The 20,798-nt window shown below is 39.1% G+C and overlaps 1 protein-coding gene across 1 annotated transcript in view; it reads left to right on the top strand.

The window, feature by feature from the left end:
- The first annotated feature begins 4,603 nt into the window (after positions 1 to 4,603).
- LOC106881682 (aurora kinase C) overlaps positions 4,604 to 20,798 on the top strand; it is a 33,439-nt gene continuing 17,244 nt past the window's right edge. The window contains exons 1-4 of the mRNA XM_014932147.3: positions 4,604 to 4,736; positions 9,004 to 9,277; positions 9,925 to 10,033; positions 11,250 to 11,329. Of these exons, the coding sequence (XP_014787633.1) occupies positions 9,036 to 9,277; positions 9,925 to 10,033; positions 11,250 to 11,329 (431 nt within the window). The 5' untranslated portion in view covers positions 4,604 to 4,736; positions 9,004 to 9,035. The remainder of the gene's footprint in view (positions 4,737 to 9,003; positions 9,278 to 9,924; positions 10,034 to 11,249; positions 11,330 to 20,798) is intronic.

The following is a 20,798-nucleotide window of genomic DNA, read 5'->3' on the forward strand; positions in this document are numbered from 1 at the left end:
AGAGAGAGATGTGCCGCGGTGGTTTGGATTGGTGTACATAGTAAGTCGTGTAGACGCTGGTGGTGTAGAGGCTGCTTGGTAGTAATCGTGTTGGTCATGACGATGATGCTGGATAGTAGTCGTAGACTCTTGTTGCTGATGTGGCGACGGCGGTGGTCATCGTTGGCTGAAGCTGTTGAAGTGGTCGCTGGCTGATTGTTGCTGCTGCTGTCGTGTGGTACACGGAACAGTCTCTAAAAGAAACTGGACCAAGACAAATTGTTGGGTATGAGTTGATCTATTTAAGGCGTTAAGGGGGCTCCCAGACGGGAGTAGAAAAACACTATCATGTGACCTTATTAAGGGCTGTGATTGGTCAGTTTGCGTTCTGGCGGGAACGGTTCGAAGAAGTTGCCGATTCGAATAATGATCAGTCCCGTGATGACAAGGTTGATGTTTTCCGCTACGTCCGTGTTTGTTTATATTTAAATGAGAAGAATGGCAATAGCAGTTTTGTATCTAATGGTGATAGGTAGTTTCACTACAACATCATGAAAAATAGTCTCTATCATCAAGTGATTTTAAGTGATTTACTGCATACCTCTCCTGCCTGGAGAGAAGACGGGAGAGGTATGCAGTAATATACATCTGGAAGATCCTGGAAGGAATTGTGCCAAATTTTGGCATTGAAAGCTACACCGATGCCAGAATGGGACAACACTGCATAGTGCCAAAGATCCCAGCAATGCCATCATGCTTCAGGACTAGTTACTGCAACAGCCTGGGTTTCAGGGGCCCACAGCGTTTTGATATTCTCCCAAAGAACCTGAGGAACCTGCACAAGGTAGATGTAGGTGTTTTTAAATCAAAGCTGGACCTCTTCCTGTCGAGAGTCCCAGATGAACCTACCTCACAGCAAGAGGTGCAAATGAGGGTAACTGCATCAAACTCCATTCTTCACCAAGTACCACATATTGGAGGAGGATCTCAGTAATAACAGTGCAGCAAAACGGTGGTGCATCAGCATGGCTGCAGCTCTGAGCTGAAACTAAACTCCCTCCCCACAAAAAAAGGTACAAAGAGAAGATTTAAACCAACCCACTTTGTTAAGCCATTACCAATACAAGTAAATACGTTTGAAGAACCACTGAAAATTTAAAAACCACTCAACAGTATACTTAGGGCAGAGATCAGACACAATAAAATTTCATGGATCACTATAATAATTATTCATGTGTCCAATGAAGACTGTAGAACGCAATAAAAGATGAGAGAATGATAGAGAAAGAAAAAGAAAATTGTCAATGCTTCTCCAAATGTATTCACATTGCTATCTATGATTAAAATCACCATGCTTCCTGCCATCATCATTTCTTATCTATGTTAAAAATCACCTGATGATAGCAGATTTTTTTTCATGGTGTAATCATATCAATCAAACTATTCATCAATAAAAAAAAAAAATGCTGCTGAAACAGCCATTGTGAATTTTTAAACTACACTTCTGTTCTTCTTTTATATATTGGGTCATCTCATTAATTAAGCGGCTTTTTTGTGGGCTATAGTGCTCCATATATGACCAAAAGACTTCACTATTAAGTTAGACATGGCCTGGGCCTATACTGGCCGAAACCTAGCAAAGTTATAATACATGGTGGGTGTCTCCGAAATGTCAAAGAGCAGACACAAAAGCATTCCATGAAATGGCATCATCCAAGTAACATGTGGACAAGTAACATCCTACCAATGAGTTGAAAATCTGAAAACAAGGAACAAGGGAGATAACTCAAAGATCTTTTCTTTCTTTAGTCAGTACAAATGGTATAAATGAAAGAGTTTCTTGTTATTAAAGCCAATGTGTAAAAGTAACAGGCATGTTTCGGTATTAGTAGACTTCCAGTCATTTCAGACTTGATAAAATAAGTACCAGCTGTGTACTGGGGGTTGATGTAACCAACATGCTCCTTCCCTGAATTTGCTGGTGTTGTTCCAAAATTTGAAATCAATATTACTCTCTTTTACTTGTTTCAGTCATTTGACTGTGGCCATGCTGGAGCACCGCCTTTAGCCGAACAAATCGACCCCAGGACTTATTCTTTGTAAGCCTAGTACTTATTCTATCGGTCTCTTTTGCCAAATCACTAAGTTACGGGGACGTAGACACACCAGCATCGGTGCTATTGTAAACTTACATGAGTGAATGGGTGAAAAAACAAAATAGGAATTTTGAAAGAAGTATCTATAGAACTAGTTTTTAAGTGTGGAATGGCTATGGGGTCCACCAGAGAAAAAAAGTAACCAAAGGGATCCATTGGTTTTTTAAAATGGTTGAGAACCACTGAGCTAGATAGACCATATACGTTTTCAGTTTATAATTTCATCCCTTTGAATTCTGAGTTCAAATCCCACTGGAACTGACTTTGCTTTTCCTGGAATTTTTCCCTATACTCGTTGCCAACCCTTACCTTACTGACAGCATCCCTGTGCAAGGTTTATACATCTCTTACCAACCACTTGTCTATCCTCAGTTTCCACATTGACCACCAGATAAGGGATCAGGGACCCTGTCAAAGCTTTCTCTGTGTCAACGAAAGCCAAGTACAGAGGTTTATCTTTGGCTAAGTATTTCTCCTGCAGCTGTCTTACCATAAATATAGCATCAGTGGTACTTCTCCCTAGCACAAACCCAAACTGCATCTCATCTAAACTACTCTCCCTAATCAGTTGGGCTATGACCCTCTCCCTGACATTCATTACCTGATCCAACAACTTGATACCTCTGTGATGATTCATATCTAATGCGTCACCTTTACCTTTGTATTAGTTGGCTATGGTACTGCTACACCAGTCATTGCGTATGACTCCTTTGTGTATCACCTGATTGACTATATGGGTGACTAAACCATAGCCAACACTGCCAGATATTTTAAACATCTCTGTGGTGACTCCTGATGGGCCGGGAGCTTTCCCTGTCTTCATACCCTTAATTGCTTTATCTACCAAGGTGCTGTCAATTCAATAGCTGGTCCCTCTGTTGGGTCGACATTTGGCAGACTCTCTTTCTCCCATTCATTCTCTTCATTTAGCAACCTTTCATAGTGGCATCTCCAAATCTCTCTCTTTGTAGCCTCATTAAATGCAAGTGGACCATCCTCCGTGTGGACACATTTCTCTTTCACAACGCAGAACATCGGTACATTTCTTCTTATCTACTTCTCCTCTGGCTAAGCAAACCTGTCTCCTAGCTGCCCTTCTGGCAATCTAATACAGTTCTCTGCTACCACCATTCTTCCAATCATTCCAAGCCTGTTTCTTTTGTCTAATAGCCCTGTCAACTACAGTGTTCCACCACCATGTTACTTTACATCAAAAGACGACTTTGCACCACCCACAGATCTGGTCAGTAGCCCTCAACAAGTTGTCCTGTAGGATGAGTAAGATAAAGAGAAAGGGTGAAAAAGAGAAAGAGAGCAATAGTGAGAGATAACAGTAGGAAAGATGTGTCGTGACGTGCACTCGAGGGATATTGCGGGTGGTAAGAATAAATGAGCAGGAACTGGTTGAAGAAACAACTTGAGAAAGAAGGAGAGAGGATATAAAACTCTACTGTCGTTTATTTTTCTCCTTAAAGGACACTATCCGATCTGAAACATAGGGTTCTCCACTCCCCACGGCAAGTTCACTGGACTCTATCACTGATCACCATATAAATATATATATATATATATATATACACACACACATTTATATGCGTCACAGTCTCCTTGTCTTCACATCGTATGACAGTCGTAAACTTTCCTAACTGATATACGAAAGTGTCTTTTGTATCCGTGAAAACGTCTGGTCATGGAGAAATATTACCATACTCGTTTCTGTTTGTCTCTATGCGTGTGAATGTTTTTTTTTTCTCTATTACTCTCTCCTCTCCTACAAACACTCATACGTCGAAACCGACGAGAGCGACACACATACATACATATATATATATATGTATATATATATATATATATATATATATATATATATATATATATATATATATATATATATACGTGAAGTATATTTGCCACTTAAATGCGGTTAGACCCTAAGAGTGAATCCTACTGTTGCATTTAGCCCCAGGAGAACATCTCCTCCAGCTGGCTATTGACATACTTTCTGTGCATATATATTATATATATATATATATATATATGCACAAACAAACAAATACATACACCGATTTTTAATATATACAACCAACTATATTAACTGGGACGAATTTCAACTCAGCTTGGGTGGTTGACGTGCTAGAAATGGCAGCCAAATTCCCATTATAACCTTCCAATTCTTAAAAAAAACGGTATAAATGACTACATTGCATAATATAATATTAAATATACATTTCCGTGTAATGCCCTTTGAACACCGGTTTGACTCGTAGTTAAATAATATCAACAAAATCTCCTAAAAGGGGGAAAAACGCAAAATCAGGTGGAGTTGGAATAAGATAATATATGTTTGTATATATATATCCCGTTACATGGTTACAACAAACGGTCGGAATGTATTGATTGGCCAATGAAAATAAAGGTAAGCCAGAATATTTAGTAAATATTAGCCAATGAAAATTAGCGTAACAAATTGCTTCTACAACGACATCAAATCACGCACCAATCAGCGCCTTCGGCACAGAATTTAAACTTTACAAAACAATCCTGCCATCAGCTTGACGTTTTTTAAAATCTTCTCTTCATTAATTTTATATTTATAAGTTGGTAAGTAAAACTAATTTTTGGATTAATTATTCGATTAATCAATCTATTATTTCTTCCATATTTCTATTGAATATTTCTATTTACAATATCTGTTATTTTCCTTTTGTATTTCAACCATTATTGGCCGTTTTTTCCCTCTGGTTTTTCGCCTCAGTTTGTAAAAAAGCTTTGTAAGCTTGGCTTTTTATCTTTAAATGTCGACAAAATTATTATTTAAATTCTATTTATTCCCATTGTGTATGAAATAAGCTTTTATTCGTAAAGAAATGAAAGTATGTCGCAGGATATTTTCAAAAAAAATCTGATTCTTTGAAAGTACTACATCAAATATATTTGAAGTACATTTAAAGTACTACATGAAATATATATACATCAAGTACATTTAATATACATCAAATATATTTAAAGTATTACATGAAATATATATATACATCAAATATATTTAAAGTACTACATCAAATATATTTGAACTTAGTAATAAGTGTGTACACATTTGCGGTGTGTTGATGGTTATATTTTTCATATAATATACATATATTTGCGTTGTATATGTGTGTTTATATACATACATGTGTTATATATATATGTACATATAATATAGTAATAATATTGGGGATAAAATCCAAAATTACAGATAAAAACTCAATTAAAATCAATGAGTCTATGAACTTTTGTACATATAATATATTTAGCTTTAAGTCCTAAAAGATTCGGTTCAAAGTAATCGTTCAAAAATTTTCATCTATTCGAAAATACCTGTCGTTGTAAATTGATAACTTTTTAATAAAGGATAAAATGCTGCGAAATTCAATAATACTAAATTATAGACATTTTCACTTAATGAATTTGTAATTTTAATGTTCTTTAAACTTTGAAACTTTTGAGATTCTTCTGAAAGACATCATTATTCCTCTTTTTTTTTTTTTAGGAATTAATCAAATTTCTTTATTTGATAAATTTTTAGGGCTCGATACTTTATTTGATGTCTATATATTTTGTTTGGGACCACTTTCTGTACAGTTATAACCCAAAGTCAACTTGTTTTCAGAACCTACCTACAAAGTCCGCCATTGCAGATCCTATAATTGCTCTCCCTTTTTCTTTTCAGTATTAATGTTAACATTTCAAATACCTATATTTGCATTTAGGTGTGTCATATATATATATATATATATATATATATATCAATTTAAATAAGAGCCATAACGCAATCCATAGTAAAACTTGTTTAATAACCTATGTACATTTCAATGCAATATGCCGACTCATTTGGTAGAGATCTAAATATACAAATATATATATATATATATATACATACAATGATATTTATAGATTACAAAGGACTAATTTATTTGTTATTACTCCATATGCTGGTTTAACTTTTTGAGCCAAGGGGAAAAAGTACTGAATATGAAAGGTCCCAGCTCGGCTCTGTTCAAACGTTTCGTCTTCTGGCACACTATCCACGACCATATTACCCAATGTTTCCCTATTTTTTTTTCTCTCCTTTTTTTCAACCAGACAGTGATCTGACTGCTATTTCTAGCATATTGTTGGATCACACAAGCGCCATTGTTGCTTCGTTTCTGTAGCTTATATAATTTCACCTGTTATCATCCCCTCGCTCTGTAACGATGATAATATTAACAGTAATAATTCTTTTGGCCCACAAAGGATTTCGTACTTGGAAGGCATTTATGTAATCATAAATTTAAAATGAAGTCGGTGCGATGCTTGCAAAGACATGTGTGAAGAACCTCAATGGTATATGCATAGCATATTAGTAGGCATAACTACAGAAATATACCCCACCCGACTTTGTTGCTTGATAACTTCCAGAAGAAACTTTCTACAAATAATCGCTTAGATCCTGTAGATTGAAATTTACCAAGTGTTTCTCACGGGTTTTAAATGCGTAGTGAAAAAAAAAAGAAATGGCCAAATCCAGTCCGGGCTGCGGTGGTGTGAGAGAAAAAAAATCATAAATTTTCAGTTCCTTTTTTTTTTTTTTTTTTTTTTTTTTTTTTTTGTAAGATGTTCCCCATCATTCCGAAGACTGTGCTGAAAAACAAATTTGGAAAAAATTCCGATTTACGCGGGCTGTCTGATCCGTTTTCCAGGAATTCGTTCCTTTCGTTTCCTTCCCAAAAATGTTGCCTACAAATTTCTTTGTAATCGTAATCTACACCGTTTGAAAGGTATCTGCATAAAATCTTCTAGAAGCTATGAGGCAACAAAGTCGGGTGGGGTATATATCTGTAGCTATACCCATTGGGCAGTATTAATCCCCCTAGATCCTTTTTTTTTTTTTTTTAGTAATAAAAATCTGGATTTAATCTAGGAATTAATTTAAAATAAAGACAGTCCACATGTCCAGTCGCCAAACTGGTTGACATAAGTAACCAGACTGAAGGTGAATATATAAAAGAAATGCTTATGTATTTTTTTCCCTTTTTGGTGTCACTTATCAAATATATCTTAATTTATTTTATTCTCACTTTACGTCAAAGAAGTGATCTTTCATTGTTAATTAAAAATAAAATTGAGCTTGCACGTCGCCCTTAACAACATAGCATAACACGCGACAGGTCGTGCGATGCGGTGATGTGATTTTACAAAGCTCCAATATATTCCTTGACATGGTTTCTACAACTGGATGCCAACTACTTTAGAGTGTACTGGATGCTTTTTTTTTTTTTGCACCAGCACTAGTGAGGTTACCCTTAAATGTGTTGGGGTTATAGTATTGAGAGGGACTGGAACAAGTGCCTCTGCTGAAGATACGTGGCTTCCTCGCATGTTTTCGGTTTGACATAGCACACAACTGTGAAATTAGGCACTGAAGTGTTAATAAAAAGAAAATACATGGACTTGCCCTAAATTCATATTAAGTTGGACTGGTCTGAACCATAAAGAATGAGATTTTTTTCTTACTGTAATTAAACTTGTTTTAATTCGGACGTTTGTAAAGTCTAAGTGGAAGAGTTTTAAGATAACAAATGACCTTCATATATTTGTTCTGAATATTTTTTGGCCGACATAATTTCTGAAGAAAAATAATGTTTGATACTGTTAAGGTCACAGTTAATCTAGTTCAGTGATTCCCAACCTTTTCGCTACCAAGGACCACTTTTATTTGAATGAGTTTTCCCCATGGACCCCAGGATATCGAAAGGTCTTGTCAGCTCAACATGTTCACAGACCACAAGTTGGGAACCACTGATCTAGTTTGTAGATAGATAAGGAGATAAGTGGCCGTGTGATTTCTAATATTGGTACACTGCCAGAAATGTTTTTGGTGATAGGGCAGCTAAGTCGACCACAATTTATTACTGGTACTTGTTGATCTTGGCTAGATTTGAGATCAATGTAAAGATCCCTTTTCCAGCCATCCCTCTATAGTTTCTGCTGCCCTGTTACCCTAGTCACCGTCCTCATCATCATTTAATGTTTGTTTTCCATGCTGGCATGGGTTGTATGGTTTGACAGGAGCTGCCCAGGCTGCAATTGTCTGTTTTGGTTGGATGCTCTTCCTGATGCCAACCACTTTACTGGGGTGTACTGGGTCCTAATTACATGGCACCAGCACCTACCCCACAATGACCCTTTAGCATTCAGATTACTCTGTCAAATGAAATGCTTATTTTTTCACATTTAAAATTTTGTGTTATCTTGTAGCTTTCATATTCAGAAGATGTGATTGTTTATTCTTAGAATAACATTGTTGGATAGGTATGAAAGGCCAGCTAACATATGTTTGGGCTGAATGTGGCTGGTTTAAATGCTTTCTTTTTTTTTTCCTTCTCAGCAAGGCTGTGTGGTAAGAGGCTTGTTTCCCAACCACATGGTTCCATGTTCAGTCGACACTGCGTGGCACATGGGGCAAGTACCTGGGCTGACCAAATCTTTAAGTGGGTTTGGTAGATGGAAATTGAAAGAAGCCTTTTGTACATCTATACATGTTTGTCCTTTACCACTTGACCACCGGTGTTGGTGTGTTTACATCCCTTTAACATTCTACTACCTAAAGTTGGTATATGTTTGATCACAAAACTAGAGAATTGAGCAATGTGGCCAAAGTAGGAATTATAAAAAAACATTCTAGTTTCACTCACACTTATTCTAAATATCTTTCAAGGTTTATAAACGTCTTGTAATTTTTTTTTTTCAGTTGTCATAGCAACCTGTGCAAAAAGCTTCTTAACGATTCTTGTTCTTCTAAACTGAATGTTTTTGTTTCTTTTCTATTGGTTTCATAATATTGCAGGTAGATTATTCTTCTTCTCCAACTCAGCCAGAATGGATGAAACACGAGTGTTGAAACAGAATATCGTGCAGGCTAATCGTGAAGTTAACCACTCTGTGAAGGTCACAAACAACTTGCCGTCTGCCAACGATGTTGAGAACAAACCCGTGAATCCACATGAGAAAGTGGTAGGCATAGTAAGCGCCGTTCCCCAAGCTAGCAATACCACTACAGCTACTACTACTACTACTATTACTCACACAGTTACCAGCAATAGCAACAACACAGGTCGAAAGTAAGTTTTATTTTAATGTCTTCTTTTTCACCTTTCGGTGTGGCTGTGTGGTTAAGAAATTTACTTCCTAACTGCATGGTTTTGGGTTCTGTTCCACTGCATGACACCTTGGGCAAGTGGCTTTTGTAGTCTTGAATTGACTGAAGCCCTTATGAGTGGATTTGGCATGTACTCGAAGCTTGAGTGTGTGTTTGTTTCCCTGCTTTGCCAGTCTTCTGTGAAAAGCAAAGGCCGGTCATAGAGGAAATATTCATTTTGTTTGGAAACCTGGAAACTGGTGAGGTGACAGCAAAATCCCCCAGCTGAGAGAGAACTTGCTGTAACAAATCCCATCTGATAAAGTGTTACTACCGTATAAATCTCTGAGAGATTTAGAAGTCGATTATTTCTATTTTCAACATCAGTGAATGTATTTCACTTGAAAATGAAATCCTGTTTTCACGAATATACTAATGTAATTTGTGCTGAAATTCAAATTTAAATATCAATGGTTCACTTGGCCAGTTTCAGCCAGGTTGGTTGTTTTTGCCAAAAAATTCTTTGGTTGGCTGTGGCCAGGTTGGTAACAAAAGGGTTAAATCATGATGCTGTTCTTAGGAAGTTTTAAATATTTTCCATATTTTCATGTTTTCTTTTTCTCGTTCTAGCAAATGGTCCTTGGGTGATTTTGATATTGGCAAACCCCTTGGTAAGGGCAAATTTGGCAGTGTCTACCTAGCACGTGAGAAGCGCAGTAAATTTATTGTTGCTTTGAAGGTGAGTAGTTTCGTGATTTTGCTTACGAGTATTTTAATTAACCACTTAATTTTATTGATGAATTTCAACCGTTGGGTGTTTGAAATTTAACCATCTGCGATGGAGATTTTTAAGTATTGGAATTGTAAATAATTGAGGCTGTATTTTGGAATTGAGTATGGAAAGAAGGAAGTGTTTGAACCTCTAATGACTTTTCTCTGCAGTTTGTCATGGAGAAAAATTCTTGCTCAAGACAAAAATGGCATCAAAATGTCACAGTTCAGAGTGCCCTTTGTTGAATGCCTGCATTTCAGACTTGTTAGTTCTCTTCGGTACCGGATACCAAGAAAGGCAACTCTGATTTGACTTGGAAGCGATGCATCCTTTATTGATAGTGCACATTGGCTTCCAGTCAGAATCTGGAACAGATATGTGAGCAGATGCTTTGAAATAGCATATAAACTTGAAACCGTATCAAATGTTTGAGAGGTATAAGAACCTGTAAAGGTGTTTCACTGCTGTTTGCTGTGGAGGAAAAAATTCTTGCTTAAGACAAAAAAAAAATGCCCTCTTTTGGACTGATGGCCTCCTTTCAACCTTGATAGTTCTCTTCAGCAGCAGAAAGCAAGAGAGGCAAGATGAAATTTTTGTTATGTGTAACTGGAGCCTTCAGGAGAGTTGGTATATAAAATACACATCGGTGTATTTTTGTTTTAGAATAGAGTACATCAAATTGCCGTGTGTTTTGATGGTTAAAAGGAATTGGTGACAGGAAGGACATCTGGCTGTAAATCACTCAGAAAACCTGTCCATCAGATGCTAGCATGGGAAATTGGATGTAAAACAATGGTGATGATGATGATGATAAAAATGACCCCTTCAAGGTTAAGTAGCTTGATTCTCAGTGATATTAAGTTCAGTCTCGTGCAGCACTTTGGACATGCCATCTAGCCGAACAATTATTTTGTGCTGATGAAGGGAAATAACCCGGAAATCGCGATACCCAGATATTGTTTTAAGCTGAGTGGGGGTGCTACATTCCCTTGTTTGAAAGTATAAGGACACAGATTGTGTTGTATAGCCAGCTAGAGATGATGTCCCCTGGGGCTAAATTGCAGCAACATTTGTCCTAAACCAGGACTGCAATGTTATGTTGGCAAACAATGTAGTCCCTGAATTTTCTTTGATACTTTCAAAGGTGTTCTGTTCTCACCTTGTTTCTACATTTATTTTTCAGGTCTTATTTAAATCTCAGCTTCAAAGTGCCGGTGTGGAGCATCAACTGAGGAGGGAGATTGAGATTCAGTCTCATTTGAGGTGAGTTCCTTGCAGTGTCATCGTAAAACCATTTTGCATGCTTTTGTTACCATATTTCTGTTGACATACTTTGCCCATCGTAAATTTAATGGATTCTTCCCCCCCCCCCCCCCACACACACACTCTGTGATTGTTTGGGTGGTTCAATATTGAACAGACATTCCACAAGGCTGAGCTTAGTTCCGCTGTCTGCTTTGGTATGGTTTCTACTGCTGGATGCCCACTTTAGTGCCAAATACATCATAGTGTACTAGATGTTTTTTTTTTTCTGTTGGTACACTGGTGAGGTCACCAATTACTGGCAAAGTAAGGCCCCTTGGTTAAGTTGCGTATAAGTATTGATGGATAAGAAGCTAAGCTAGAAGAACAAGAGGGTGTGTCTTGCTGAAGAGTTGAATTGATGACTTCCTCATCTGAAAAGAGGGGAGAGGGATGTGAGGACAAGGTAGGCGAATACGAGATAGGATAGAACAGAAAAGGTGGATGGATATCTAAGTGTGGTATAATGAGAGTATTGTGACAGGTGATTAGAGATGAAGGATAAGTTTGATGCAGAGGAGCAGTGAAAGAAGGAAATTTAAGATAACTTTGTCATTATTAGCTTGGTGCGAGATTTTGATGGGATTTTTTAATTTATGTGATGGTGGCATATAAGAAAACCCCTTTCGAGTGTTGGGCCTCACAGAGGCAATGACAAATGACCGAGGTCTTTGGCAATATGCTGTGCTTGAGAAGAAGACCCATCAAGCTAAGTGAAATCATAGTTGTGTTGCGCAACTGGCCTGTAAAAGCACCCATTGCACTCTGGGAGTGGTTGGCATGGGGAAGGGCATCCAGCCGTAGAAACCATGCCAAATCAGGTTGGTGTCTGATGCAGCCTCTCAGCTTACCAGCACTGGTCAAATTGTCTAACCCATGCCAGCATGGACTACGAACGTTAAATGATGATGATGATGATGATGATAGCTTTAACACAAAGATTGTATCAGAACCAAAGGCCTTCTCAGGTATCAAAAGGGGTTAAGCCTCATCATCATTCTACACTTTCCATTCTGTGACATGGATTGCCAATGCCTGAGTCAGTTATATGGACTTAATGTTCTTCTTGGATGGGCAGGAGGACTGTCTTATTTGGCCCCAGTCTGATAACTTTTGAGAGTGCCTTTCAGCAAGGTCCTCTCTGTTGCAAACATTCAAACCAGGTTTCTAGTTTGTGGATACCTTCCACTCTTTCTACTAATCTGTGGCCCTGTAAATGCGGCAACGGTGCTACCGTTCTTCTCTCCTGTGATTTAAAAGACCAGAAACAAAGAACAAAAGAATTGACTTGGCGCTTCACTTTAAATGCTTAATAAGTGTAAGGGCGATAACCATCTTGAAAGTGATAATCTTTGTGGTGGGGGACTTAATATTGTGATGAAATATATAACAAATGGCCCTAACAATTGTGCTCCGTTTAGTTTAGGGCTTTTCGTAGGTAGGGGATCTCAGGGTTGAAAGGATGGAAAGAGGCGGGAGGACTGGACAGACAACTGGCATTAAGAGCACCCATACTAGTCATTTTCTCAGACAGGATGATGGAATGGAGCGTTACATGGTGGGAGGGAGAGCGAGAGGAAGGCAGAGAATGAAGATGTCCGACTGGATGAAGAAGAGATTGAATGTGCAGAGCAAGAGAGAGACAAGAATAAATGGAGGAGGAACAAGCCACGATTCATCAATGGCATAAATCATGGCTTGTGCTATCAATGCCATGACACAAAAAAAAAGAAGAAAAAAATACTGGTGATGTGTTAGAGCAACCTGTATATTCTGTAAAGTAATTGGTATTAGGAAGGGCATCCAGCTGTAGAAATCCTGCCAGAAAAGACGATTATTGCAGCCCCCCCCTACCTGGACGTTACGCAAAATGGATATTAACACTTTTGTTACCATATTTATATTTAACTTGCAATATACATTATTATTAAGCTGATTCTGGATTACAAGCTAACACGAAATTTTGAAGGCAATTCAATTTTGGACCACTTTGAAACTGGATTTTTTTATTATCAAACAACCAGAGGAGGTTTGTGGCAGGCTGGTATTAAGAGTTGAAGGATAATTGTGGTGATGATGATGATAGAAAATTAAGTGGGTTTTTATACTTCTAAAACTGTATGACCCCATGCTGAAGAACTGCAGGGATGTGATGAGAATATATAACAAATGCCATAACTATTGTACTCTTATCTTAGTTTTTCATGGGGTGCGGCTCTTACGATTGAAAGTATGGGGTGAATTGAACAGATAACCAGCACTTTGTCTTCTAATAAAGAGGGTGCAGGTTGTGGGGCTAAATTTGGTTTTCAGGTGCAGTCCCATGGCATGGTATTATGGGCAAGTGTTTTCTTTAGCCCCAGGCCAACCAAAACCTGATGAGTTGATTTGGTGTAGGAAACTGAAAGAAGCCTGTTTGTTGTATTTGCACATTTGAGTGTTTGTGAGTCGCAGTCGTACTCTGTGTCGTACATTTCCCGTGTTTTCTGTAAACATGTCTGGCTGTTGGGAAATATTAACCTTACTTGCAAACAGGTGAGGGTTGGTGACAGGAAAGGCACCTGGCTGCTGAATATCTCAAAAATTCCCTCTGACCCCTGAAAGCATGGAAAAGTGGGTGTGAAAACGAAAATGAGGATGGTGTTTAGACTTGGGCTCTGTACCCAAGCTCCATCTCATTTCATAGATGGAAGTCTATAATCTTAAGAAAATCTGAAACTTTTCTGATTCTAAACATTTCTCATAATAGATTATCAACTGTGCAACACGTGTTTCTGTCCTTTCTTTTCTTTTTTTTTAGCCCCTCAATATCTGATCCTTCCCCAACCCTTTAACATTCAGATTACTCACTCAAAAGTAATTCTGTTTATTCACATTGTTTTAAATTAAACCTGCATTACCTTGTAGCTTTGAGATTTCTAGAATAATATTGTAGGGTTGTGGCAGATACTGGTGTCATGCAAATGGCACGCAAAAGCACTCTTGGAGTGGTTGGCATTAGGAAGGGCATCCAGCCATAGAAACCATGCCAAATCAGACTGGAGTCTGGTGCAGCCTCCCAGCTTACCAACCCTGGTCAAACCGTCCAACCCATGCCAGCATGTACAACGGACGTTAAAAGATGATGATGGTAAGTGTGAGAGGCCAGATCTGGCCAGTTTGGAGATAAGACAAGTTGGAAATTTTGGCTGGAGATGGTTTGTTTAAATGCTGATGGGTTAACACTTCAGTAAGGCCAGTGTCGGGAAAGAAAAGCAGTTAGTACACTCTGGGAAGTGGTTGGTGTTATGCAGGACATCTGACCATAGAAACCTTACCAAAGCCGACACTGGAGATTGATGCAGCCCTCAAGCTAGTTCGGGGCTGTCCAACCCAGGCCTGTATGGAATACAGATACACTAATATCTCATTTTACTAGGAGCTGCTTTACGAGTTTTATTTTTTAAGCTCAAGATCCAAATTTTGAATGAAGTGTAAATGCTTCTGCTACCATAGCATATTCTTCTGCATGTTATTTGAGAAATTTACAGAAAGTGAAAGAAAGCTTCTTCTAAGCAAACAACTCTAGACTTGTTTTTCAAAAAGAAATCTACGAGTCTGTCTATAAGTGCTTGTGAATCGGTGACCATGTCTACAAGTGATGGTGTGCACGATTCTAGTGTGAATGAAAGTGATTCAGAAGAAAGATATTTTTTTAATTGATCTAGTCTTCATATTTTATCAACGTTAGACTGTTTTTTTTTCTTCCAAGGAAGGTAACTCTGGATAGCAATTCACTCTGACAAGCGAATGTTGTCTCCCCTGCTCCAAAGAACGCGAGAGAGCAATATCTGGTGACATACACTAGGAATTCTATATTTCCTTAATTAGCTGCCTCTGAGGAGAAACCCTTATGATAAAATATAATTTTTTTTATTATCAGTTTAGTCTTTAAAACTGATTGCTACGTTTCGAAACACCTGTGACATATGTCACAAAATATATAATTTCAAATTCCACTTTTCCCTTATAGGAATCGAAAAGTAAATTAAGTACAAGGCTGTGAAGGGAAATGCTCAAGTAAAAGCCGAGACAAAAGATATCACCCCCCCCCCCCCCCCCATAGAATTGTAAATGCATATTAAAATACCGGGGAGTTCAGCACACAAAACCAGAATGTATATATACACACACACACACACTTAAAAGAAACCTGTAAAAAAGTGTATGAGGATTAAAACATTAATGTATGTTATACCTTCAGGCTTTGTGTGCTAATCACCCCAGTATTTTTAATCATCATCATCATCGTTTAATGTCCGCTTTCCATGCTAGCATGGGTTGGACGATTTGACTGAGGACTGGCAAGCCAGAAGGCTGCACCAGGCTCCAATCTGATCTGGTAGAGTTTCTAAAGCTGGATGCCCTTCCTAACACCAACCACTTCGAGAGTGTAGTGGGTGCTTTTACATGCCACCGGCACAAGGGCCAGTCAGGCAGTTCTGGCAACGACCATGCTCAAAATGGTGTATTTTATGTGCCACCTACACAGGAGCCAGTCCAGGGGCACTGGCAACGATGTATTTGTATTCTATGGTGTGAATATATGGGGGTGATTTGAAATTGTATGACCAATTTTGGGTGTTAGTAGAGCCGGACTTTGCATTGAAAGAAGTGCGCAAACCATTACTAGAATGACTGGTTGAACTTGGCGGTGGGGGGACTTCCTATTGTTTTTCTCCTGTGAAAATTACTTTTAAGGAATTGAAAATAATTCCATTTTTTTTTTCTGTTCCATCAGGATGCATTTTCTTTGAGTGTTCTTGAAGCCTTGATGGTTTCATCGCTTCATTTGTTAATGTCTTTTCACAGAGTAAACAGAATGGTTGCTGTTGGTCGTGTGGGGCTGCAATAAACCCCTACTGCCGGACAACCAGTATTGATTTGTATACGTCCCCGTCAATGAGCGGTTTGGCAAAAGGGACTGATAGAATAAATACCAGGCACTAAATATAAGCCTTGGGGTCGATTTTGAATAATGTGCATACATACTTTTATTCTTTTGCTTGTTTCAGTCCCCAAGCTGCTTTTTATGTGTCACCAGCATAGCAACCAGTCTGCGGCCCTGACAACGGCCACGCTCGCTCATGTTTTTATGAATAATTTTCGTTAGATATCTTTCATTTTATGTCTGCTTTTCCCCTGGTAACATGTGTTAGAGGCAAATATGTATGCTATTGCATACATATTTGTTTTACAACTGGATGTCTCTTCTAATGCTAACTTTTACCCGTTTTTAATTAGAGGCCTTAATGAGATGAAGCGAGCAGATTTGCTGACAGAACTGCAAACAGGAACATTGCTCATATATCGTGACTTTAGTATAAGCAATAGGCAGGTGTAATTACAAGCTTGTGGACACACACACACATATGCACACATTCGAGGAGACAGCTGTCTTTTTCAGTGTTTCCCTCTCTCTCTCAGAGAGGCACAAGCACTTAGACGCATGTACACACACAGCAGTAACCACCTACTAAATTCACTCGTTGCCAGTGCCCCTGGACTGGCTTTTGTGTGGGTGGCACATAAAAGACACCATTTCAAGCGTGGCCGTTGCCAGTACCGCCTGACTGGCCTTCGTGCGGGTGACACGTAAAAGCACCCACTACACTCTGAGTGGTTGGCATTAGGAAGGGCATCCAGCTGTAGAAACTCTGCCAAATTAGATTGGAGCCTGGTGTTGCCATCCGGTTTCACCAGTCCTCAGTCAAATCGTCCAACCCATGCTAGCATGGAAAGCGGACGTTAAATGATGATGATGACCCAGGGCTATTGTAGAAGACCCTTAGTCTAAGGTAGAATGCTGTGGGATTGAAACCAACACCTCATAGTTGTGAAGTAAACTTCTTAGTCACACATAAGCGTAGCAATTTTTTTCTTTATATACACTGCATCCCTGCCATTTAGTCTCAGGGAGGCCCTTTCCATGTAGGGTTCCTCGCATCTGCACTAAGCTATTCATGTAGGTAGTCATTCATCACCATCATTTAACATCTGTTTTCTATGCTGGCATGGGTTGGATGGTTTGACAGGAGCTGGCAAATCAGAGGGCTGCAAGGCTCCAGTTGTCTGTTCTGGCAGGGTTTCTACAGCTGGATATCTTTCCTGACGCCAACCACTTCAGAGTGAACTAGGTGGTTTTTTTTTTTTCTTTTTACTTTGTGTCGGTACAGATGCTTTTCACTTGGTGCCACCGGCATGAGTGCTTTTTTCATGTGGCATCAGCATGGGTGCTCTTTGTGTATCCTCTGTGTATTAAACGTGGTGCCAATGTTGGTGCTTTATGTGGCACTGGTATGGGTGCTTTTTGCGTGATACTGGCACAAACATGACACCAGCACAGAATTTTAATTTTGAAGGGAAGGGACAGTGCCCAATGGTCTTTGCAGATTTGTGAGTTCAATGCTGTTGATTTGGTTATGTGAACTACTACAAGATTGATGGCTGTAGGGATGAAATTTCATAAGTTTGTAGTTGGGGAAGGAGAGCAAATGAATGATGGTTGGGTTACGTGTTAAGTATAGCTATAGCTGAATGACTTACAAGTTCAGCCAACAACCAGATGGTCTTGAGTTCCAACCCTTCATGTGGCACCTTGTGTTAGGAAGATGGTTTCTGTTGCAACCTCAGGCCAAGCAATGCCTTTTGGAATACAAACCATATAGAAGCTTTTGTATGTGTGTGGTAGTGGTGGTAGTAGCTGTGTGCTGAATCAGTTTGCTTCCCAAGCATGTAGTTATGGGTTCAGTCCCATTGTGTGGTATCTTGGAGAAGTGTATTTTACTAAATAGGTCTGGGCTGGTCAAAACCTTGTGGGTGCATTTGATTGATGGAAACTAAAGAAGCCTGTTGCATAGTGTGTGTGTGTGTGTGCGTGCGCGCGCATTTCTTTTGTTTTGCCATCATGTTACAGTCGTAAATGAGTGTCACTGTCACACAAGCAGTGTCATTCTTTTCCAATCTTCTGTGCAAACATGTCTGGGTCATTTTCTGTATTTGCTGATAGGTTTGCTTCTGTTGCTGTTTGTAGAGAATATGGAGTTAGGGCGTTTGATATGCATAGGTTTTCTGTTGATGTTGAAGGATATTGTCAAGTTTTCTGCTCACAAAATTGACATAAGTCTAACAGGAGATATTTGGGTTGTCTGAAGAAGGGCCCAGGGCTGAATTGTTGGTGTGCCACACAAAATGCTTAACATTTCTTCTTGACTTTATGTTGTCGGTTCAAATTCTGCCCAGGTCGACTTGGTCTCTCGTCCTTTCAGCATTGATAAAATGATGTATCAGTCAAAGTATCTGGGTTACTGTAATCGACTTCAGCCTTCCTGCTAAAAATTGCAGGCCTGGTGCCAAAATGTGAAATTGAATCATTAGTAGACTGACAAAATGCTTAGCAGCATTTGTCAGTCTTACATTGTGAGTTCAGATTCCACCAGGGTCAAGTTTGCTTTTTATCCTTTTGAGGTTGACAAAATAAGTCCCAGGAAGCACTGGGGCCGATGTAATCAACTAACCTTCCACTCCAGAATTTCTGGCCTTGTGCCTTACAGTAAAAAGAATTGTTAGTGCACAAACAAAATACTTAGTGGAACTTAAACCTGAAAAAAATGCCACCAAGGTTGACTTTTCCTTTGGCATTAGAAAGGGCATCCATCTGTGAAAACCATGCCAAAGTAGCCTTCACCGATGCTGGTGCCAAAGGACCCAGTCCCCCTCTGTAAAGTGGTTGGCACTAAGGAAATCCAGCCATAAAAGCAATGCCAAAACAGATCTCACCAATGCTAGTATCAAGGAACTTTTGGTAAAATAGATTCCATTCAGTCACTGGGGTCAATGAAGTCAATTGTCTTCATCCCCAAAATTTCACCCTTGTGCTTATAATGTTTTCTGAGCTGGCATGGGTTGGATGGTTTGACAGGAGCTGGCAAATCAAGAGGGTTGCTAGGCTCCAGTTGCCTGTTCTGACAAAATGCTTAATGCCATTTCTTTCGTCTTTACATTCCGAGTGTAAATTCTGTCATGATTGACTTCGCTTTTCATTCATTTGTGGTCGATAAAGTGAATACCTCAGCTCACAAATTTCCAGCTTTCTACTGTAGCCCTTGGTTGACTAAAGCCTTGTGAGTGCATTTCGTTGAAAGAAACTGAAAACCTATATCCATCTCCTTGGTTTGACTTTTGTGTGATTGTTATAAATAAAACGTCGGTCATTTCTGAAAATATGCTGTGCGTGAGAAGACCCGGCAAGACAAGTGAGACCATAACTCGTCCCCTTTACCAGGAGTGTGGCCTGCCCCCCTATGCATTCCTTTCTTTCTTTGGACACAAAACCCTGCTTGCGAAGACCTGTTGGGGCAAGTGAAATCGAAATTGAACAAAATTTGATGACTGGCACCCATGCCAACCTTCCCTCATTGGACACTAAGCTCAGCTTGCGAAGACCCGTTTGGGCAAGTGAGATCGAAACTGAACCAAATTTGATGACTGGCCCCTGTGCCAGTGGAAGACCTGGCAAGCCAAGTGAGACCATAATCTTTGGCCTCTGCCAAGAGTGTAGCCTGCTCACTTATTCGTACCTTTCCTCCATTGGACACTAAACTCCGCTTGCAAAGACCTGTTGAGGCAAGTGAAATCGAAATCGAACCAAATTCGACGACTGGCACCCATGCCAACCTCTCCTCTCTCCTTCATTGTACACTAAACTCTGCTTGCGAAGACTTGTTGGGGCAAGTGAAATTGAAATCGTAATTGAACCGTATTCGATGACTAGCATCTGTGCCAGTGGAGCACTAACAGCACCGTCCGAGCATGATCACTGCCAGAGCAGCTGTCTGGCACGTAAATAGCATCATTTGAGTGTGATCGTTACCAGCGTCGCCTTACTGGCACTTGTGCTGGTGGCATGTTAGAAATCATTCGAGTGAGGTCGTTGCCAGTACTGCCTGACTGGCCGTAAAAGCGCCCACTACACTCTCGGAGTGGTTGGCGTTAGGAAGGGCATCCAGCTGTAGAAACATCAACTACAAGCTTTCTTCAGCTTAATTCAAATTGGTTCTGAGACGTGCAATTAAAACCATTCCAGTTTTTTTTTGTTTTTTTTCATGCTTTTAAAAACATTTGCTGAGATCAATGTAGTCTGATAAATTGACTAAAATTGTTGTTTTTTTTTCCATAATTAAAAAAAAAAAAAATTTTTTTTTTAAAATTTATAAATCTATAGTAGAAAACGATTAAACTTGGTGCACCAGAGTTTACTGTATGCTTGTGTATTCTCACTCCACTGTCCTAAATTATCACAATTGATTGCTTTGATGACAGCTTGGTCATAAATATTGCTTTTTTGATAGTGCAAGTCTAATACATATAACAAAAGGGAAAGATCAGTAGA

The sequence above is a fragment of the Octopus bimaculoides genome, chromosome 20, assembly GCF_046866305.1.
Source record: "Octopus bimaculoides isolate indiv1 chromosome 20, ASM4686630v1, whole genome shotgun sequence".
NCBI lineage: Eukaryota > Metazoa > Mollusca > Cephalopoda > Octopoda > Octopodidae > Octopus > Octopus bimaculoides.